Source organism: Globicephala melas, chromosome 14, assembly GCF_963455315.2.
Source record: "Globicephala melas chromosome 14, mGloMel1.2, whole genome shotgun sequence".
Taxonomy (NCBI): domain Eukaryota; kingdom Metazoa; phylum Chordata; class Mammalia; order Artiodactyla; family Delphinidae; genus Globicephala; species Globicephala melas.
The window spans coordinates 58,911,400-58,935,518 of NC_083327.1; the positions used below are offsets into that span (position 1 = coordinate 58,911,400).

The following is a 24,119-nucleotide window of genomic DNA, read 5'->3' on the forward strand; positions in this document are numbered from 1 at the left end:
AATAATATTGTTCAATTGTTAGTAGCATCAAAGAAACATTTGAAAATAATATTATAGAAGGTTAAACAAATGGGAGAGGGGCTATAATCTCAGGCAGTTTTTGAGATTTAGTGAGAAACCAATAGGGTCCTTGGGACAACCTTTAGAAAATGCTTTTGCACAGGATGACCTCTTTTTTTTCCTTCGGGCTGTAACAAAGGGCATTTTGTTAATAGAGCAATTTATGTCAAATCCTTTTTTGAGCTCAGGAAGACCAGATTTTTGCTCCCAGGTTGTATTTCTCTCATCTTTCTAAGGCCAAGGTTTGAAAAAAATCTCTAAAAGCAAGATTCAATAAATACACGGGCTTGCTAGAAATATTTAGTCACTTGGTCTTGTGATTGCAGCAAATCATCCACTTGAGCAGAACCCAAAGGGCTTGTATTTCCCGTTATGGGAAATACAATCTGGGTAAGATGGACAAGGTTCTTGAAGGGGAGAAGTTTGTGGGTCACTTCAAAGTTACGCATGCTTACCTAGGGTTCTCTCCTTGAGGAAACTCTGTTAGCGTCAGCATCCATATTTCTGTTTTTAGTTTAGAATGCTCATTTCTCCTCCCCACTCAGCCTTCCCTTCCTGTTTTTTTTGTTGTTGTTGTTGTTGTTGTTGTTTTTTTTGTTTTTTTTTTTTCTGATAGTTTTGCAGACTCAAAATGCCTCTCTCAGGACACAGTGCAGAGGTCTGGGATGTGATGCTGAACCACCAGTGGTGATTTAGAACAATCAAGACCCCCTGGATGTATTTTTATACTTTACCAGCAGTTTGATAACTAAGGACTATAAACTTTGAACGGTGATTCCAAGTCCCCGTAGACTGTCAGGCTTACAATTCACCTTCCACACTATTTTATAGAGAATGACACTAGCTCCTGCCTTTTTAAAAAAAGTAACTTCTGGTTCATTAGAAAAATTGAAACATGATATGTTATAAATGTTGAAAAACTATGATGGTTGACAGTATTTTTATGTATAAATTCCTTTTTAGGATGGCCTTTCCTTATTTGTTACTTACAGTAGCAAATAATCAGCCCAAATAAGTTATTTGAATGTACATATCCATCACATAAAACCCATTAAAAAACTCATCATAGCTCTTTCACTGCCGCCGCGGAGTCGCGCGGAGGCAGAGGCGCGGGTGCACTCAAGATTCAGCTCCACCTGTAACCCACCTCCATGGCCAAGGAAGGCATTGCTGCTGGGGGTGTAATGGACGTTAATACTGCTCTGGAAGAGGTGCTGAGGCCCGCTTTCATCCGCGATGGCCTAGCACATGCCCAGCTCTGTGTGCTTGCATCCAACTGTGATGAGCCTATGTATGTCGAGTTGGTGGAGGCCCTTTGTGCTGAGCACCAAATCAACCTGATTAAGGTTGATGACAAGAAACTAGGGGAATGGGTAGGCCTCTGTAAAACTGACAGAGAGGGAAAACCCCGTAAAGTGGTTGGTTGCAGTTGTGTGGTGGTTAAGGACAATGGCAAAGAGGCTCAGGCCAAGGATGTCACCGAGGAGTATGTCAAATGCAAGAAATGATCGAATAAACAAACTGGGCTCTTGTTCCTCAACAAACAAACACACATAAAAACTCGTCATATCCTTTTGGTATAGAGTGAGAATAGCTTTTCTCATGCAAAAAGAAAAATGGATTCTATTTTGATTTTTAAAATTTAACAAACATTCACTGAGAATTGGCTAAATGCCTTGTACTCTGCTAAGTGCTGGAGAGTAAAAAACAACAGCTCCTGTAGTCAAGAAGTTTCCAGGCTAGAATATTTCATTTCCACAAAAGTAGTGCTATGCGATTAAGATTACATTAAATATTATAACCAAAAAAAGACAGTGATTTTCAAGATGCGTTCTTAGTGGAACTACTGTTTAAACTGCAGTGTATTAATAGGCAATACTGCAAGGAAGTGTTCTGCAGTCAAGTAAGTTTGGAGAATGCTGATTAGGCAAATTTAAATCGGATTCTTTTTGTGCCCCTCCTCCAGGAGGCGGGGTGGGGATCAGCCTCCCCAGTTTACCTGAGCTCAGAATTCTTAAACACCTCCAGGAGCAGGGTCTTGTGGAAAACAATTTTTAACAATGAAATATTCATTTTTAATAACTTTAAAACTTTTGTTAAAGGACACTTGCTGAACTAGAAAGTTCCAAGTGACAGTTCTCAGGGGACTGGAAGATCTGCTGCGTGACAGTTTGCTTTCATGGTTGGAGAGCGCCCTGAGCCTGTCAACTTTTTACCTGACATGCTACTCCTCAGAAGATCCCAGCTCCTGCCTTGCCTTGTTTCCTCAGCCATCCCATAGTCCTCCGATGATAAGAGATGGGAAAAATAGAAAGGGAGTAACCAGGAACGTCACAGAGCGGTGACAGGTGCACTGACACGAGGGCAAATTCCTTGGCTTGATTTGGAGAGCAGCTGGGTCAGGCATCACCCTATGAATCTCCTGGGGTAACTCAGCTCCATGACACTTTCATAAACCTGAGTATTTATTTTACCAAGTGAGATGTTTCTCTGAGGCTTTGTTTATATACAGGGATAGTGGAGGCAGCTGTGAGGGACGTGGCCAAGACATTCCAGGCACCAGCCCTGGCCCCTTGGATTTTCCTTGAACACAGACGCCTGTTTTAGGGGAGATTTCTAGTGGTGCTTTATAGCTTTCAAAGTGCTTTTACATAGTTCATTGCATTTGATCCTTTTATCAACCCCCTGAATTAACGTGGCAGGAATCCTTTCCACTTTAGAGATGAGCAATTTAGGTCTAGAGATGAAAGCACTTGCCTAGAGTTACATGCTAAGGAAATAACCAAATCAGCATTAGGACACAGGTGCACTGCTTCCCAAGAATCACCTTGAGATTTAGTAGGTCGACGACGTGGCCAGAGGTTCTGCCTTCCTAACAGTCTCCTAGGTGATTCTGATATGGCTGGTTCCTGCTAGACCATACTTTGAATAGCAAGGTTCTAACCTAATTGCCTTACATAAATAAAAATTAATTGAAAATGTATGGGCAATTTATTTCCAAAAAGCCATCTTACCAAGATGTCACTTGAGTAACTCTGACTCATGATGGCACTAGATGTGTCTCTGTGGTCACTTAGCTATGCTGCTCATTCTTTCAGCCGTATCTGTCATTTCTTTGGCCAGGGATGCTCCTGCCCTATGCTTTGCATTGAACACTCTCTTTTCTATTTCATATTCTTTATTCACATCTGTGCATCTATCTCCCATGTTTAAATAGTTCGTCTCATCTTTCTACTAATTTGGATCCATCTAATTCATCAAAATTCAAAATATATCTTTACCAAGAATTTCCCCCAATTGAGTTAAACCATCCAATCCATATCTCAGGGACTCAGTTAATAAATCTCTACAAATATGATATGTATTAAATTTTTTTGGTAGCCTATAATATATTCTATGTAATACACACATTTGTATAGAGTAATATTTACTATAAGGAAATAATAGATTTTTAAAAATATCTTTATTGGAGTATAATTGCTTTACAATGTTGTGTTAGTTTCTGCTGTATAACAAAGTGAATCCGCTGTATGTATACATATATCCCCATATCACCTCCCTCTTGCAGTCCCTCCTACCCTCCCTATCCCACCCCTCTAGAGGGGTCACAAAGCACCGAGCTGATCTCCCTGTGCTATGCGGCTGCTTCCCACTAGCTATCTCTTTTACATTTGGTAGTGTATATATGTCAATGCTACTCTCTCACTGCGTCCCGACTTACAATTCCCCCTCCTCGTGTCCTCAAGTCCATTCTCTACATCTGCTTCTTTATTCCTGTCCTACCCCTAGGTTCATCAGAACCATTTTTCTTTAGATTCCATATATATGTGTTAGCATACAGTATTTGTTTTTCTCTTTCTGACTTACTTCACTCTGTATGACAGACTCTATGTCCATCCACCTCACTACAAATAACTCAATTTCGTTTCTTTTTATGGCTAAGTAATTTTCCATTGTATATATGTGCCACATCTTCTTTATCCATTCATCTGTCGATGGACACTTAGGTTGATTCCATGTCCTGGCTATTGTAAATAGTGCTGCAATGAATATTGGGGTACATGTGTCTTTTTGAATTATGGTTTTCTCAGGGTATATGCCCAGTAGTGGGATTGCTGGGTCATATGATTGTTCTACTTTTAGTTTCTTTTTTTTTTTTTTTTTTTTTTACTTTTAGTTTCTTAAGGAACTTCCATACTGTTCTCCATAGTGGCTATATCAATTTACATTCCCATCAATAGTGCAAGAGGGTTCCCTTTTCTCCACACCCTCTCCAGCATTTATTGTTGGTAGATTTTTTGATGATGGCCATTCTGACCAGTGTGAGGTGACACTTCATTGTGGTTTTGATTTGCATTTCTCTAATGATTAGTGATGTTGAGCATCCTTTCATCTGTTTTTTGGCAATCTGCATGTCTTTGGAGAAATGTCTGTTTAGGTCTTCCGCCCGGTTTTGGATTGGGTTGTTTGTTTTTCCTGAGTTTTGTTTTGTTTTGTTTTGTTTTTCAGGAGGATAATGTAGTAATATATTTCATAAGGCAGAAAAAAACACATTCCTTGACCCAAAAATTCCATTATTTTTAAGGAAGTAATCAGTTATACAAATGACTTTTTTTCACACACACACACTGTATTTTATTTTTACAAGAGATAAATAGACTGACACCAAGCATTGTAAATGGATGACCACAACAAAAGCAACAATGATTGCAATTACCAAACATGAAACACACTCATACTATGTCATAATATTGACATTCAGTCCAGTAATCCTCCACTGTAACAGCTCCTTTACTTTGCAGTGAAAATTGATTTGTATATTTTTTGCCTCTGAGTCCTTGTGGGAATTTTTTTTTATTCAAACAGAAAGTCACAAAAATTATAATCATCCTCATCAGTTCACTCAGTCCCATGTAATTAATTTTTTTTATCTTGATCTTCTGTTAGCACTTTTATTAATTTACCAGTTTTCCATTAGAGTTCTGAAAATGCTTATTCATTCAGTTCAGCAGTATAGTCAGTTACCAGAAACTTGTACTTGTCAGAGTCTTTTCCATGAATTCCTTGAAGATGAAACCCTTTTATGAACATTTTTGCAAAAGCATCAGAGTACACCCAGAACTGTCTGTAAATGACAAAAGACTTAAAAATGACCATGGTTAATGATTTGATGACAGTTCGTAATAATGCAATTGACAAGGAAATTTAATTATTTCTGAGATACACATTTTAGAGTAATAACTAGAATTATGACTTATAACATTATACCAGAACATATAAGATTTTTAGAAATTTCATGTAATGTCTGAAACGTTTATATTAACATATTTCCATACAAATAACCCAAAGAAAGTTTGTTATTAGTTGTTTTTTTGTTGTTGTTTGCTTGTTTATACTGCAGGTTCTTATTAGTCATCAATTTTATACACATCAGTGTATACATGTCAATCCCAATCGCCCAATTAAGCACACCACCATCCCCACCCCACCACGGTTTTACCCCATTGGTGACCATACGCTTGTTCTCTACATCTATGTCTCAACTTCTGCCCTGCAAACTGGTTCATCTGTACCATTTTTCTAGGTTCCACATACATGCATTAATATACGATATTTGTTTTTCTCTTTCTGACTTATTTCACTCTGTATAACAGTCTCTAGGTCCATCCACGTCTCAACAAATGACTCAATTTCGTTTCTTTTTATGGCTGAGCAATATTCCATTGTATATATGTACCGCAACTTCTTTTTTTTTTTTTTAACATCTTTATTGGGGTATAATTGCTTTACAATGGTGTGTTAGTTTCTGCTTTATAACAAAGTGAATCAGTTATACATATGTTCCCATATGTCTTCCCTCTTGCGTCTCCCTCCCTCCCACCCTCCCTATCCCACCCCTCCAGGCTGTCACAAAGCACCGAGCCAATATCCCTGTGCCATGTGGCTGCTTCCCACTAGCTATCTACCTTACTACGTTTGTTAGTGTGTATATGTCCATGACTCTCTCTCGCCCTGTCACAGCTCACCCTTCCCCCTCCCCATAACTTCAAGTCCGTTCTCTAGTAGGTCTGCGTCTTTATTCCTGCCTTACCCCTAGGTTCTTCATGACATTTTTTTCCTTAAATTCCATATATATGTGTTAGCATACGGTATTTGTCTTTTTCTTTCTGACTTACTTCACTCTGTATGACAGACTCTAGGTCTATCCACCTCATTACAAATAACTCAATTTCATTTCTTTTTATGGCTAAGTAATATTCCATTGTATATATGTGCCACATCTTCTTTATCCATTCATCCGATGATGGGCACTTAGGTTGTTTCCATCTCCGGGCTATTGTAAATAGAGCTGCAATGAACATTTTGGTACATGACTCTTTTTGAATTATGGTTTTCTCAGGGTATATGCCCAGTAGTGGGATTGCTGGGTCATATGGTAGTTCTATTTGTAGTTTTTTAAGGAACCTCCATACTGTTCTCCATAGTGGCTGTATCAATTTATATTCCCACCAACAGTGCAAGAGCGTTCCCTTTTCTCCACACGCTCTCCAGCATTTGTTGTTTGTAGATTTTCTGATGATACCCATTCTAACAGGTGTGAGGTGATACCTCATTGTAGTTTTGATTTGCATTTCTGTAATGATTAGTGATGTTGAGCAGCTTTTCATGTGCTTCTTGCCATCTCTATGTCTTCTTTGGAGAAATGTCTATTTAGGTCTTCTGCCCACTTTTGGATTGGGTTGTTTGTTTCTTTAATATTGAGCTGCATGAGCTGTTTATATATTTGGAGATTAATCCTTTGTCTATTGATTCATTTGCAAATATTTTCTCCCATTGTGAAGGTTGTCTTCTCGTCTTTTTTATGGTTTCCTTTGCTGTGCAAAAGCTTTTAAATTGCATTAGGTCCCATTTGTTTATTTTTGTTTTAATTTGTATTTCTCTAGGAGGTGCTTCAAAAAGGATCTTGCTGTGATTTATGTCATAGAGTGTTCTTCCTATGTTTTCCTCTAAGAGTTTTATAGTGTCTGGCTTTACATTTAGGTTTTTAATCCATTTTGAGTTTATTTTTTGTGTATGGTGTTAGGAAGTGTTCTAATTTCATTCTTTTAATATAGCTGTCCAGCTTTCCCAGCCTCACCTCTTGAAGAGGCTGTCTTTTCTCCATTGTATATTCTTGCCTCCTTTATCAAAGATAAGGTGACCATATGTACATGGGTTTATCTCTGGGCTTTCTATCCTGTTCCATTGATCTATATTTCTGTTTTTGTGCCAGTACCATACTGTCTTGATTACTGTAGTTTTGTAGTATAGTCTGAAGTCTGGGAGCCTGATTCCTCCAGCTCCGTTTTTCTTTCTCAAGATTGTGCTGGCTATTTGGGGTCTTTGGTGTTTCTAAACAAACTAAAATTTTTTGTTCTAGTTCTGTGAAAAATGCCATTGGTGGTTTGATAGGGATTAAATTGAATCTTTAGATTTCTTTGGGTAGTATATTCATTTTCACAGTATTGATTCTTCCAATCCAAAAACATGGTATATCTCTCCATCTGTTTGTATCATCTTTAATTTCTTTCATCACTGTCTTATACTTTTCTGCATACAGGTCTTTTGTCTCCTTAGGTAGGTTTATTCCTAGGTATTTTATTGTTTTTGTTTCAGTGGTAAATGGGAGTGTTTCCTTAATTTCTCTTTCATATTTTTCATCGTTAGTTTATAGGAATGCAAGAGATTTCTGTGCATTAATTTTGTATCCTGCTACTTTACCAAATTCATTTATTAGCTCTAGTAGTTTTCTGGTAGCATCTTTAGGATTCTCTATGTATGCTATCATGTCATCTGCCAACAGTGACAGTTTTACTTCTTTTCCCATTTGGATTCCTTTTATTTTTTTTTTCTTCTCTGATTGCTGTGGCTAAAACTTCCAAAACTATGTTGAATAATAGTGGTGAGAGTGAGCAACCTTGTCTTGTTCGTGATGTTAGAGAAAACGGTTTCAGTTTTTCACCATTGAAAACAATGTTGGCTCTGGGTTTGTCATATATGGCCTTTATTATGTTAAGGTAGGTTCCCTCTATGCCTACTTTCTGCAGGGTTTTTATCATAAATAGTGTTGAATTTTGTCAAAAGCTTTTTTTTGCATCGATTGAGATTATCATATGGTTTTTATCCTTAAATTTGTTAATATGGTGTGTCACATTGATTGATTTTCGTATATTGAAGAATCCTTGCATTCCTGGGATAAACCCCACTTGATCATGGTGCATGATCCTTTTAATATGCTGTTGGATTCTGTTTTCTAGTATTTTGTTGAGGATTTTTGCATCTATGTTCATCAGTGATATTGGCCTATAGTTTCTTTTATTTGTGACATCTTTGTCTGGTTTTGGTATCAGGGTGTTGGTGGCTTCATAGATTGAGTTTGGGAGTGTTCCTCCCTCTGTAATATTTTGGAAGAGTTTGAGAAGGATAGGTGTTAGTTCTTTTCTAAATGTTTGATAGAATTCACATGTAAAGCCATCTGGTCCTGGACTTTTGTTTGTCGGAATATATATATATATATATATATATATATATATATATATATATATATATATATATATTTGTCGGAATATTTTTAATCACAGTTTCAGGTTCAGTGCTTATGATTGGTCTGTTCATATTTTCTATTTCTTCCTGGTTCAGTCTTGGAAGGTTGTACCTTTCTCAGAATTTGTCCATTTCTTCTAGGTTGTCCATTTTATTGGCATATAGTTGCTTGTAGTAATCTCTCATGATCCTTTGTATTTCTGCAGTGTCAGTTGTTAGTTCTCCTATTTCATTTCTAATTCTGTGGATTTGAATCTTCTCTCTTTTTTTCTTGATGAATCTGGGTAGTGGTTTATCAATTTTGTTAGTCTTGTCAAAGAACCAGATTTAGTTTTATTGATCTTTGCAGTTGTTTCCTTCTTTTCTTTTTCATTTATTTCTGATCTGATCTTCATGATTTCTTTCCTTCTGCTAAATTTATTTTGTTGTTGTTCTTCTTCTTTCTCTAATTGCTTGAGGTGTAAGGTTAGGTTGTTTATTTGCTATTTTTATTGTTCTTTGAGGTAGGATTGTATTGCTATAAACTTCCCTCTTAGAGCTGCTTTTGCTGCATCCCATATGTTTTGGGTTGTCATGTTTTCATTGTCATTTGTTTCTAGGTATTTTTTGATTTCCTTTTTGATTTTTTCAGTGATCTCTTGGTTATTTAGTAGCCTCCATGTGTTTCCATTTTTTACAGTTTTTTTTCCTGTAATTGATATCTAGTCTCATAGCATTGTGGTCAGAAAAGATGCTTGATATGATTTCAGTTTTCTTAAACTTACTGAGGCTTGTTTTGTGTCCCAAGATATGATTTATCTGGAAAGTTCCAAGAGCACTTGAGAAGAAAGTGTATTCTATTGTTTTTGGATGGAATGTCCTACAAATACTAACTAAGTCCATCTTGTTTAATGTGTCATTTAAAGCTTGTGTTCCCTTATTTATTTTCATTTTGGATGATCTGTCCATTGGTGAAAGTGGGGTGTTAAAGTCCCCTACTATTATTGTGTTACTATCGATCTCCCCTTTTGTGGCTGTTAGCATTTGCCTTATGTTTTGAGGTGTTCCTATGTTGGGTGCATAAATATTTACAATTGTTATATCCTCTGCTTGGATTGATCCCTTGATCACTATTTCTTTATCTCTTTAATAGTCTTTATTTTAAAGTCTATTTTGTCTGATATGAGAAATGCTACTCTAGCTTTCTTTTGATTTCCATTTGCATGGAATATCTTTTTCCATCCCCTCACTTCCAATCTGTATGTGTCCCTAGGTCTGAAGTGGGTCTCCTGTAGACAGCATATATATGGGTCTTGTTTTTGTATTTATTCAGCCAGTCTGTGTCTTTTGGTTGGAGCATTTAATCCATTCACATTTAAGGTAATTATCGATATGTATGTTCCTATTACAATTTTCTTAATTATTTTGGGTTTGTTTTTGTAGGTCCTTTTCATCTCTTGTGTTTCCCACTTAAAGAACGTCCTTTAGCATTTGTTGTAAAGCTGGTTTTGTGGTGCTGAATTCTCTTAGCTTTTGCTTGTCTGTAAAGCTTTTGATTTCTCTGTCAAATCTGAATGAGATCCTTGCTGGGTAGAGTAATCTTGGTTGTAGGATTTTCCCTTTCATCACATTAAATATGTCCTGCCACTCCCTTCTGGCTTGCAGAGTTTCTGCTGAAAGATCTGCTGGGGATTCCCTTGTATGTTATTTGCTGCTTTTCCCTTGCTGCTTTTAATAATTTTTCTTTGATTTGAATTTTTGATAGTTTGATTAATATGTGTCTTGTCATGTCTCTCCTTGGTTTTATCCTGTATGGGACCCTCTGTGCTTCCTGTATTTGACAGACTCTTTCCTTTCCCATATTAGGGAAGTTTTCAACTATAATCTCTTCAAATATATTCTCAGACACTTCCTTTTTCTCTTCTTCTTCTGTGACCCCCATTATTCAAATGTTGGTGCATTTAGTGTTGTCCCAGAGGTCTCTGAGACTGTCCTCAATTATTTTCATTATTTTTTCTTTATTGTGCTCTGCGTCAGTTGTTTCCACTATTTTATCTTCCAGGTCACTTATCCTTTCTTCTGCTTCATCTGTCCTTTATTCTGCTATTGCTTCCTTCCAGAGAATTTTTAATTTCATTTATTGTGCTGTTCATCATTGTTTGTTTGCTGTTTAGTTCCTCTAGGTCCTTGTTAAATATTTCTTGTATTTTCTGCATTGTATTTCCAAGATTTTGGATCATCTTTACTCTGAATTATTTTTCAGGTAGACTGCCTATTTCCTCTTCATTTGTTTGGTCTGGTGGGTTTTTACCTTCCTCCTTCATCTGCATATTTCTCTGTCTTCTCATTTTGTTTAACTTACTGTGTTTGGGGTCTCCTTTTTGCAGCCTTCAAGTTCGTAGTTCCTGTTGTTTTTTGTGTCTGCTCTCAGTGGGTGAGGTTGGTTCAGTGGCTTGTGTAGGCTTCCTGTTGGACGGGACTGGTGCCTGTGTTCTGTTGGGTGGGGCTGGATCTTGTCTTTCTGGTGGGCAGGACTGCATCCTGTGGTGTGTTTTGGGGTGTCTGTGAACTTAGTATGACTTTAGGCAGCCTCTCTGCTAATGGATGTGGTTGTGCTTCTGTCTTGCAAGCTGTTTGGCATGGGGCATCCAGTAGTGGAGCTTGCTGGCCATTGGGTGGAGCTCGATCTTAGATTTGAGACCGAGATCTCTGGTAGAGCTCTTGCCGATTGATATTACGTGGGGCTGGGAGGTCTCTGGTGGTCCAATGTACTGAACTTGGCTCTCCCTCCTCAGAGGCTCAGGCCTGACACCCGGCCGGAGCACCAAGACCCTGCCAGCAACACAGCTTGGAAGAAAAGGAAGAAAAAAAAACTGAAACAGATAGAACCTGAAACCAAATGGTAAAAGCATAACTAAACAGACAAAACCACACAAAGAAACATATGCACACACACTCATAAAAAGAAAACAAACAAACAAACAGCAACAACAAAAAACGAACCGTCAGAACCCTAGAAAAAATGGTAAAAGCAAACCTAAACAGACGAAATCACACAAAGAAACACATATACACACTCAGAAAAAAAAGAAAAAAGAAAAATAAAGAAAGAAAGAAAGAAGAGAGCAACCAAACCAATAAACAAATCCACCAATGATAACAAACACTAAAAACTAAACTGAGTTAAACATAAAAACCAGAAACAAATCAGACGCAGAAAGCAAATCCCAAGTCTCCAGTTGCTCCCAAAGTCCATTTCCTCAGCTTAGGGAACATTTGTTGTCTATTCAGGTATTCCACAGATGCGGGGTTCATCAAGTTGACTGTGTGGATTTAATCCACTGCTCCTAAGGCTGCGTGGAGAAGTTTATCTTTCTCTTCTTTATTCGCACAGATCCTGGAGTTCATCTTTGGTTTTGGTCCCACCTCTGCTTGTAGGCCGCCCTCAGGTGTCTGTTCCCTGCCCAGACAGGAGGGGGTTAAAGCAGCTGCTGATTAGGTTTCTCTTGCTCACTCAGGACTGGGAGAGGGAGGGGTACGGTAGTCATAACTGGAGTGCGGGCCAAGCTTTTGGCAGCTGAGGCTGGCGTGACACTGCAACAGCCTGAGGTGCTCCATGTGTTCTCCTGGGGAAGTTATCCCTGGATCATGGGACCCTGGCAGTGGTGGGCTGCACTGGCTTCCAGGGGGGTGTGGATAGTGACCTGTGCTTGCACACAGGATTCTTAGTGGCAGCGGCGGCAGTGTTAGCGTTTCATGCCTGTCTCTGGGGTCCGAGCTGATAGCCGTGGCTCGCGCCTCTCTCTGGAGCTCGCTTAGGCAGTGCTCTGCCTTCTGTGGGTGCACAGAGCAGGAATCCCCTCTCCTCGGGCACCCAGAATCAATGGTCTCTTCCCTCTTCAGCAGGTCCAGACTTTTTCCCAGACTCCCTCCCAGCTAGCTGTGGCACACTAACCCCCTTCAGGCTGTGTTCACACAGCCAACTCCAGTCCTCTCCCTGGGATCTGACCTCCAAAGCCCGAGCCTCAGCTCCCAGCCCTGCCTGCCCCGGCGGGTGAGCAGACAAGTCTCTCGGGCTGGTGAGTGCTGGTCGGCACCAATTCTCTGTGCGGGAATCTCTCTGCTTTGCCCTCTGCACCCCTGTTGCTGTGCTCTCCTCCATGGCTCTGAAGCTTCCCCCCGCCCCACCGCCCACCCTCCGTCTCCACCACTTCCTAGTGTGTGGAAACTTTTCCTCCTTCACAGCTCCCTCCCAGAGGTGCAGGTCCTGTCCCTATTCTATTGTCTCTGTTTTTTCTTTTTTTTTTTTTTTGCCCTACCCAGGTGCGTGGGGATTTTCTTGCCTTTTGGGAAGTCTGAGGTCTTCTGCCAGCGTTCAGTAGGCGTTCTGTAGGAGTTGTTCCACATGTAGATGTATTTTTGATGTATTTGTGGGGAGGAAGGTGATCTCCACGTCTTACTCCTCTGCCATCTTGAAGGTCTCTTGGAAAGAATAGATTTTTAACTGTAGTTCTCTTGTGGATACATTTTTTTCTAGGTAGGTGAAGTGTCTTGGAATTGTATCTTGATTTAGTAGATGTGTAAGGGGTACCATGGTACAGATAACAGTGTGAGGTAATGGTTTCTATCTGGCTTCTGGAATCACACAGGCTTGATTTGAATCCTAGAACTTCTATCTATGTGATCTGGGAAGTTTATCTAACTTCTTCTATACAACGAGAGTAAATGATAGTACTTATCTCTTAACATTAGATGTTTAATAAATGTTAGAACAACATTTTCTGTTTTACAGAGAATAATTGATGTATGCATGTTATTGTCAAAATATAATATGTTGAATTTCACTTTAATATCAATTTCATAAAATTGTACATGAGGATAAGGTGCTGAGTGAATAGATAAATGATTAATTGACAATTATATACCTTTGAGAGCTACAGTGTATGATCCTGGAGTCTTTGCTTTCTAAAGCTGTAAGATTTATTTTCTAATTAAAATAATTTAAGATTATTATGTATATTTAAAAATCCCCAAATAGAATTCTTGAGTTTTAAAAATAAATGTTTATTATTTTTTTAAATTTGGAAGGTTCTTGTTAAAAAATTCAAAACAAAAATAATCTGTGACCTTTGTAATTATCAAGTTTGTTTTCAGTAAGGTATGAAATATCAAAAGAGGTAACTCATTGTCATAGTAAATTATATAAAGCCTTTCAAAATAATTCTGAAACTTTTTTAGGGGTCAGAAATCTAGAGAGAGTTTGAATGTACACCATATAGTAGAGAAGGGGGGACAGGTTCTAGGGGGAAACCATGTCCTTTTTAACCAACAACATGTCTCTTAACATTCATGCATACATTACTACTTCATGCAACCATAGTGTAAACATGACAATATTTATTATTGAATACATTTCAAAAAATAGTGATGAAAAGTTGAGCAAGATTACTTATTCTTGATAAATTAAATTTATATTGTGTGAGAAAATTGGCAGTCTTCTTAACAAATAAACTTCTAAATTTCAGTAAGAGCAGTGTAGGAATAATTATAAAAATCATGTAATATATTGAGAGATTATAATCATAAAAGCATGGATGTGGATGAACTTTCCACTCTTCTAAGACCATCTTCTTCACTATATTGCCCTCTTTTTTTTGCAAAAACAAACTTCATCAATTCTTTGCTTTCTAATGAGTCATTCCTATCAATAGACAAACATGTTATTTCTTCAGTCTTAACCTGTTATGAAGAAAATCTTCCTCAGCCCCACTTTCTGTTTCAGGTTTTGCCCATTTTCTCTGCTTATAGAATAATTTCTCAAGAGTTGACTTGTTGCCTTTGATTCCTCTTTCCCCATGCCTCTTGAATCCACACTAATCAGCCTTTCACTCTTATCCTTTTACTCCACCAAAACAGCTCTGTTAAGGTCCCCAATGACCTCTACATTGTTGAATCCAATAGTAAATTCTCAGTCTTTATGTCATTCAGCCTCTCAGTAGCATTTGATGCACATGATCACTCCTGTGAAAAATGCTTTCTCCATGCCCCACACTGAACTCTTGATCTTTAAAACATGCTCCTCCCATAGTAAATGGCAACTCCATCTTTCCCATTACTTGGACCAAAATTCTTGGTGTTATCCTTGACTTCTTTCTTTCTCTTAAACCCCAAATCTGATCTGTTGTCCAATCCTATTGGCTCTATGATCAAAGTATATCCAGAAATCTGGGCACTTCTACTCTTGATGGAAGATACCATCATCTCCCACCTGGATTATTACAGATCTCCCAAATTGTCTCCCTCTTTCCACCCTGTCCTTTCCTATGGTCCATTCTCCATACAACAGCCAGGAATGCTTTCAAGAAGTTAAGACATATAATATCATTTCTTTATTCAAAATTCTCCAATGACTTACCACGTCATTCAGAGTAAAAGCTGATCTCCTCATGATGCCTATGAGTCCTGTATCATCTGGTGCCTGCTACTTCTATAATCCTGACACCCCGATAGCTTTGATACACACGTGTCAGGGATATTGAACTTGTTGTGTCCTTTGCTTGGATCTCCTTGTGGCTCACTCTCTCAATTTCTTTAAGAGTTTGTTCAAATTTCACCTTTTCAATGAAGCTTTCCTTGGCCTGCTTATTTAAAATTGTAAGTCCTAGCCCTTTATACTCCCAGACCTCTTCCATGCTTTATTTTTCGTTACTGCACTTGCTACCATATAATGAAATATATATTTTATGTAAATGCCATCAGAGTAGGGATTTTTTTCCTTTGCTGTATCCCAGCACCTAGAACTTGTTCTGGCACATTATATGTATAATTTGATCCATTCATATATATGAATGGATCAAATTAAAAATAAATTCAGCCTAATTTGGTTGAATAAAATTACTTGCATTCACCTTATATTGAACATCTGGAATTTTGTTCATATTGACTGTAGAGTATTTTAGATTCCAGTCCAGTGATAATCCAATGATAAATTTCAAAGGTTGTTTAAGGGGCTTCCCTGGTGGCGCAGTGGTTGAGAGTCCACCTGCTGATGCAGGGGGCGTGGATTTGTTCCCCGATCCGGGAGGATCCCACGTGCCGCAGAGCAGCTGGACCCGTGAGCCATGGCCGCTGGGCCTGCACGTCCGGAGCCTGTGCTCCACAACGGGAGAGGCCACGACAGTGAGAGGCCCGCGTACCGCTAAAAATAATAATAATAAAAACATAAATAAATAAATAAAATATACTTGGGAGGTATGGTTGGTAACTTTAAAAAAAAAAGGTTGTTTAAGTATTTTAAGAAATATTGGTTTCAATGAGAACATTACTTTATGGGAAGTATTCTACATTTGTAGTAAATGCATCAAGGAACTAGTGTATGTGAGAAGGCCCTGGCATGGATTATCAGTGATTATCAGCTTCTCAACAGTGTTCACCTGGCTGTAAATATGGTTCTTTCCATAGTCAATGATTTAATGAGAACACTGTAGTCAAATGGAAAGAGCCTGAGATTTTAAGAAGCCTAAGCTACCCCTCATCTGTTGTGTGACCCTGGGTGAATTATTTAACCTCATTGGGTCTAAAAAAATGGTAACAACAGCAGGTTAATTGTGATGATTAAATGAAGTCTAAAAAATTCTTTGAGAGCAGGGACTTTGTTTTGTTCACTGTTATATTCTCAGTAAGTATGACATGTGAACAGTGTGTATCCAGTATTTATTCAATAAAATAAATACTTGTTAAATGAATGAATAATGTGTGTAAAATACATAGACCAGTCCATGCCACAGTGTAGACACTCAATAAATGGTATCTATATGATAGTTATTAGCAAATTAACTACATATCTTTAGTTACACAGAACACTTGGAGATTTAAGGGCATATAGTAGATTCTAGCTGACTTTAATTGTTGTTTTTTATTGGATAGAATTAAAGATGTTTGATTGAGTTTATAAATCAGAATTTTAAATGTAGAGTCAGAAAGTATTTTTATTTGCTTTTCCCTTGATGACAAGAACCATTCAACACTGAAACTATAGCTGTGGTTAAAATAGAAGCTGCAGTACATTTTTGTTAACAGTAATGTCAAAATACAATTTCCTTTGGTTTTTCTATGAATTTGATGGTAGAACTACAAGTTAATGGTCCTGATGCTTTTAACTGAGTTGATAACCCACGGTCTCCTCACATAGTGCTACCACAGCAGAATCCAGATGTGGCAATTATCCAGTTATACCACCTTGTAGACAGATCTTTGCTGATGTGTTCAATGGTTACCAGCACAGTGTTGGCCATATTTACCTCTAGACACAGAAGAGTTAACAGGAGAGGAACTGGAATTGAAATATCTAAATTCCAGTCACAGGGCTACAGTAAGTAAACATATGATGTTAAATTATTTGACTCAGTTCCTGATCTATTAAAGGTGGATAGAAAGTACATGCTTTATCCATATTTTAATGTAATTTAGAAAGGACAAGTACTTATTTACCCAGGGATGCTTTGGTTTCAAGCAACAAAATAACATCTAAAGTTTGTTTAAATAAAGGGTGAGTTTTAATAAGATAACAGGCATATCTCATGAAACCAAAGATGAGATGTGTCACTAAGGTGTGAATGAGGTTTTGGAACAGAGAACTAGAAAGCCCTCAGAAACCATAGCTCCTTAATCAACTGCCTCTTCTCTGCACCACTTTTGTTCTTTATGTTGCTTTGTGTTTCTAATTCATTTTCTTGGTTTTCCCCATAGATTGGCTCTATTGTTTGGCTCTTTATCACACCAAGTCTTCAGTTCGTAGTCTTAGCCACTAATCTAGCAACTTGACAAGTAGAGTGCCCTCAGAAAATCAATTCAGTCTCTCTGTGTTTTACAGCAAATTCCCAGAAAAGAGAATCTCAGAGACCTTGCTTGGATTAGGTGTCCTCTCTGGTCCAATCAGCCATGGCTCAGATTTGGGTTACATTTCTTGCTGCTCATTCAGTGGGTTCTGAGGGAACTATGGGTAGACTGTTTAAAAGAGTGTCAGTGTGCAAACAAAATGATTAGCTTTTCCAGTTCATGTATAAACTTAATTGGAGATTAAAATTAAATATATGAAAAATTTAAATTGATTATCTGTGTGTTTTTCCCAGTATATTGATACTTGATGTAAAACATTTCTATTGTCAAGAAAATTGACTTGATTATCTACGACCTGAAAAGGTTAATTTACTCAGAGAAGTGTCTAATTTACAAGTATGGAGTTATAAAGTGTGTGGGGGGGCAGTGTTCAGAGTGCTTCATTTGAGGTTTTAACACCACAACTTCCTTCTCCCATCACCTCAGTGACACCCACTCACTTAACTTTCAACTCCTTTTATCTGATATTAAAGAGAATATGAAACAGAGCAAACTAGCAAACAAAAAACTCTGGGAAATATTTAGATCCTTATAAAAACACAGGAAGAAAGAGCTTGCTGGAAATGTTTTCAAAAAGTTATATCTCTGGGGTATATGATCTATCTCAAATAATTTGTTTTTATTTCATTTTATGTAAACATATCTATACACACTCACACTACCAAATTAATATTGACTGGACTCCAGTGTGCTTTTGGTTACCTGAGTACTCTGGAAAGTCTCTTTTCAAAGATTTCTAAATGAACTTTACTCATATCTCACTGCATATGTGGCTATAGAGAAAAGTTTGGGGCATATGGAATGGTATAAAAAATGGAAAAAAGCCAGAGATAATCATACTACTTATAGGCACCAATTGTTCATATTTTATCATACTTCAGTATTTTTTTCAATATTTTTTATGAATTTTTTTCAGACTGCTTATATGCCTTGGTACCCTGTTTTTTCCACTTACTATTTTATTATGTGATGCTTCTGTGTCATTAAATGCTTCATAAACATCTTTAATAGTGTCATAATGTTCTGCCAAATGGATGTGCCCTGTAGTAAAAAGTTTTGTTTACCTTTATCCTAACAGTGGACATTGAGGTTGTTTTCTATTTTACTTTATTAGAACTGCCATATGTGACAATTTTTTAGCATACAGTTTCCCAATTTTTGTTATTACCATAAGGAAAATTGCCAGAAAAGAATTGATTGATCAAAGTTTATACACTTTTTTCATGCTTCTGAAACCATTTCCGAATTTCTTTCCAGACTCTCTGTACCATTTTACAAATTCATCAACATTGAAAAGATGTCTTTCCTTGTACCCTTGTAGTATAAAGTATAATCATTAGAAACAAAACAAATAAAAAAACAAAACAACCCTCTTCTACTTTTATAGGGAAAAATAGTATTCTGTTTTCTTTGACAACTAGCAAGGTTAACTTTTTTTTTTCACATTTAGTCACTTGAATTTCTTCTGAGGAGCATCTGTTTGTATCTTTTGCTCATTTTTTATTTTGAGGTCCTAATGTTTTCCTTAACAACTTTTATGAACTTTCTATTTATTAAGTGTATAACCATTTGTCATATAATTTAGAAGTATCATGTCGTTTTACATACAGATGATTTACATTTTTAGTTCATTAAATCTATTATTCTTACTAGAAAATTTTCCTTCTGACTTTTTATTTAAAAAAATTCAAACTTACAGAAAAAAACAAAAGAATAATCCACTGAGCCCTGTATACTCTTCAGTTAGATTCACTAGCTGACAATGTTTTATCAATTTTTCTCCGCCACTCTTTCTATCTCATATATATGACACATACATACATATGTATGTGTGTGAATATATATTTTTGTGTGTGTGTATACACACACAATGAAAGATATTTATTTATTATTGTTGAACTATTTGAAAGTAAGCTTCAGACACTTGACTGCTAAGTTCTTCATTGTATCTCTCTTAAGAATAAGGGTGGGTTTCCCTGGTGGTGCAGTGGTTGAGAGTCCGCCTGCCGATTCAGGGGACACGGGTTCGTGCCCCGGTCCGGGAAGATCCCACATGCCACGGAGCGGCTGCACCCGTGAGCCATGGCCGCTGAGCCTGCGCGTCCGAAGCCTGGGCTCCGCAACGGGAGAGGCCACAACAGTGAGAGGCCCACGTACCAAAAAACAAACAAACAAACAAAAAAAACCAACCAAACAAAAAACCCAAACAAACAAAAAGAATAAGGATATTTTTCAGCATAACTAGCTACTAACTACTACTAGCTACTAACATACTACTAATAATACAATTAAGACAATTAGCAATTCTGTAATATCTAATGTCCATTTCATATTTGAATTTTCCCTCTTATCTCGCCAATAAACCTTTTATATTCTTTTATTTTTTATCCAGAATCCAATCAAATTTCATATATTGTTTTATCATATGTCTCTTTAGTTTATTAAATACTTTAAAAAATTTAAGAAAGTCTTTTCCTAAAAAGAGATTAAACAGGTTTCACCTATATATTCTACTAGTTTTTTAATTCTTTTTTTTTAACAACAAATTTTCATATCCGATTGGAATTTATTTGGGTTACGGTGACTGCTGAATATCTCAGATTATTTTTTCTTTCTAAGTAGCTTATTTTCTCCTAGCAAAATTTATAAATGTTTCTTGAACTTCTCACTTATTTCTAAAATCTTATTTCTAAGATCTTAGCATTTATTAAGTTCATATACATATTAACTAGAATCTGTTTCAGATAATTTCTCTGCTCCATTGATCTTGTACCAGATCCATATGAATTTAACAATTGTAGACTTGTAACGGATTTTAATATATGATGACTCTAATCATCAGTGTTCTCATTTTCCATTGGCTTTAAAAAGTTATTACATAAGTTTTCTTCTTAAATAAGTGTTAGGATCTTTTTTCATTTCTACCTCCATTGTATAAAGAATACCACATTGATATTTTCATTGAGATTCTAATAATCCTTTAGAATTATCTTTTATTAAAGTTATATATTTCTCTTACTTGATAACTCTTGGTACTTATAGGAATGTTCATCTCTATATTAACACCACTCAATGGCCCCAAAAGCTTAGGTGAATGTGTATGGAATATTGCTTGAAATACATGTTGTTTACCCAGTCATAGATGTTCTAAATTCTAAGCCAAGATTAAGCCACAGAGGGCCACAGTTCTGTACAATATTTATTATTACCTCTCTCTTCTGCACAAATCCAGCCTCACTGTGCTTATGAAATTGTACTTTAGATGAGGCCATTAGCTTTGATTATTAAAAAGATGCCTCTATTAAATTTGTTGCTGTTTCAACATTAAGGATGCTGTTTGTGACATTATGTAGGGTCTTACTTGTGAGAATCTGTGGGAAACTTTTTTCTCTAGCCTCACTATAAGGAATGCTTTTCCCAAATAGATGCTGTGTTTTAATCTTATGGATACTGAATCTTATAGTTTACTATATTTGAATTTGTACTTTTGTTGTTTGAAATCATAGAGCCAAATTTGTGAATCCCATTCCTTCATTTATTCCTTCAGGTCCCCAATCATTAATGAATGATTTTTAAAAATTCCTAATTTCTTGACTTTTCTTCTATGAGTACATACTTGGATCCAAAGGGAGTTTCTGATACCTGTTTAAATTGCTGCCTTAAATGGTTTATTTGTGATTTTTTTGTCTTTCATTTTAACATATTTCACACTTACCTATAAACTGAAGGAATGGTTTCAGGGAGCAGTAAAAGAATGGAGAGAATACCCACTATGGTAATAATGAGCTTGAGTCTCATGTTTTAAAGAGACTAAGTTTCAGCTTTGCTCTGCCACTGGAGCAGGAGTGTTGTAAACACTTGAAAACCACTACATCCAGGGCTAAGCTGCCTTTGCTCCATTCATTCTATAAACCTTCACTCACGCCCTTCAAAATATGAGAGAATTGACCTCATTACTATTGATAGAGATTTTACTTCCACAAAAGCTCAAGGCTCTTCGGGGGCTCTTAGTATTACAGCACAGATTGCAAAGATTTAAATTAGTGCATTGTTATATATTCCAAAATGTTCTTTTAAAGAATGAGTGTACCACAGTCCCTCTTCCCCAATTCAAGGAAGAGAAAGAGTTCTGATCCCATATTTAAACAGCTGCCTGAAAGGAAAAGATATTCTAGTCACACTGGGCAAAGTCTCCTGACATGTCACAGACCATTCTGCCTTCAGACAGAATAAGGTGATGACAAGCTACACACATGTATCAGGAGAAAGGGCTGTATGCTCCTTTCCCCTTCCTGCAACTTTCTCTTTTGATGAATGGCTTTCTTTAAAAGCTAATAACCTCATTGTAATATAAGGTGCTATAAATATATGTATGTGAACATATGTACGTGTACCTCTTTTTCTCTTGGTATTTTGTAATAAGTCAAAAGTCATATTTATCGTGACATCCCTTCATGTAGAAGAAAGAACCTAGAAATTTTTTTTTAAACCATTGACTTGTGTAGTTTATTTATTTATTGGCCATGTGGCTTGTGGGATTTTAGAGATTGAACCTGGGTCCTCAGCAGTGAGAGTGCGGAGTCCTGACCACTGGACTGCCAGGGAATTCCCTAGGAAAAAAACATTTTGTTTTGTTAATAAGTAGTATTGCTAGAGGAAATAAGATTACCTTTTCACAAACTGAAGTAATAGGCTGATAAATTCAGGACCAGAAGTCGTGGAGACAAATGTTTGGTTTTATTCCTAAAAGGGCAGAATAGGGTTATCAAACCTCACACCGTTGCGTAAGAGGTTAAGCCAATCCCTCTGAAGAGCAGGCGGACATTTTTCTTTTACACCTGGGGGTTAGGCCTCCATCTGGATTTTTTGTTCCTTGTGTGCTTTTTAGATTTTGTGTGTATGTAGCTAAGCTTTGAAGAAGTTCACTCAAAGTAATTATATCTCTGAAATTGTAGAGTGTTTTGGATTAAAGTCATAATTATTCAGTTGCCTAGTTTTTCTTCCAATAAAAATGGTAACCATCAAACTGACACGACTCAAGAATTTCCAAAAAGCACTTGGCTGTACTATTTGCAACTTTTAAATAAGGAAACCATTCATAGAAACATAAGAAGAAAGGTCTTTTTAGCAGACAAACTTTAGATATAGATGTTATTTTACTGTTTTGCTGTCAGTTTTGGGTTCCATAGCTAGGTCCTTGCTTTATTCTGAATAGGAATCGATATTTATTGGTTTAAGGTGATACTGTGTAGAAATTATGGATTCATTTCCTTGAAGAAACACCAAATATGAAGGGGTCAGGGTAGAATTTTCATTATACTTTAATATCAAAGAACTATATTTTATACTATTCAATAAAATTAAACTTTAACTTCATCATACATTTGTCACACTAACAGCCAAGTGTTGTTGCCTTTGGTGATCTCTGTAATGCCTGTTTCTGCCTTGTGATTGTTACCACGGTTAGTGGGAATTCTCCTTTAGCCACCTAGGGTACCTTATTGGATGACAACGCCAAATCTGGAAGTGCCTTCTATCCTTCAAAAAAAATGTGATGTGCATTTTGTACTTACTGAATGTTCCTGTAGCCCATATTTTTGAAAATGGGTAATATAAAAATAGTATATGAATCACTGATAGCTTTCTTTTGATTTTGATTGATTATCATATGTTTATTATCATATGTACATTTTTGATTTGTTTGATTATCATATGTACATTTGATTATCATATGTACATTTCCCCAAATCTTCTGGGTAGGCATTTGCTGTAACTTTCTGGGAGTCATTTCCACATATGTGTCCATCCTTGACAAAGCAAAAGAAAGAACAGTGGCCAGATTTTTCTAAGCCAGTATCTGACCTGATTTCTTTCTCCCAAGGCATTATCTATCAATCAGGCTTAATTTGTAAGACATGCTTTGTTGTTTGAAGCATAACTATTCACTACTTTTAATAGAAAAATACAGGAGCTGAAAAATGCATTTTTTTAAATAGAGCCAGCCCATGTAACTTATGAGCATAATCTTTTTATAAAATATTACAAAAATCCTTCCTTCCAACTTTCACATTCCAATTGAGCCTAATCACTTTGCAGGTTTTGATGATCCAGCAGGTATGAAGCACTATACATTAAATGCAGTGTTGACAAAGGAAATTCACTAGCAAGGGTTTCATTAACTGGGGATTAAGCTAAAACCCTTTCCCAGAATTGCCAATAAATGAGACTCTAATCTAAAATTTCACATTAAGTTTAGTACAACTAAAATGTGTGTGTGCACATATGTGTGTGTGCTTGCTGAATGAGTGTGTATATGAGTAAGGGCAAATCCTAAAATGAGGTTTTTTTTAAAATTTTTTAGTTGGCTGGAAGAGTACAAATTTTTCTGGTTATTTTGTAAGTATAAGGTACTAAGCGAGAAAAAGTTTTACAACTTAAAGCATACTCTGTAAATTCGTCCAAGCAGATGCAGAAATACATAACTGAGAGATTTGAAAGATGAGCTCTTTACTATGTCATATGGGTGGATTAGGCCTGATTTGAAAAAATAGTTTTAATATTAATTTTATAGAATTCACTTTTTAAGAAGGATGTTTGTA

At 36.7% G+C, this 24,119-nt stretch overlaps 1 protein-coding gene across 1 annotated transcript; it reads left to right on the plus strand.

Annotated features, from left to right (window-relative positions):
* Positions 1–1,211: 1,211 nt before the first annotated feature.
* Positions 1,212–1,568, plus strand: LOC115851439 (small ribosomal subunit protein eS12-like). Its single transcript, XM_060283868.1, has one exon. It carries the CDS (start codon positions 1,212–1,214, stop codon positions 1,566–1,568), a length of 357 nt encoding a protein of 118 aa, XP_060139851.1.
* Positions 1,569–24,119: the final 22,551 nt, after the last annotated feature.

Coding starts and splice junctions, on each gene's coding strand:
- LOC115851439 (XM_060283868.1), top strand. CDS start 1,212: ATGGCCAAGGAAGGCATTGCTGCTGGGGGTGTAATGGACGTTAATACT.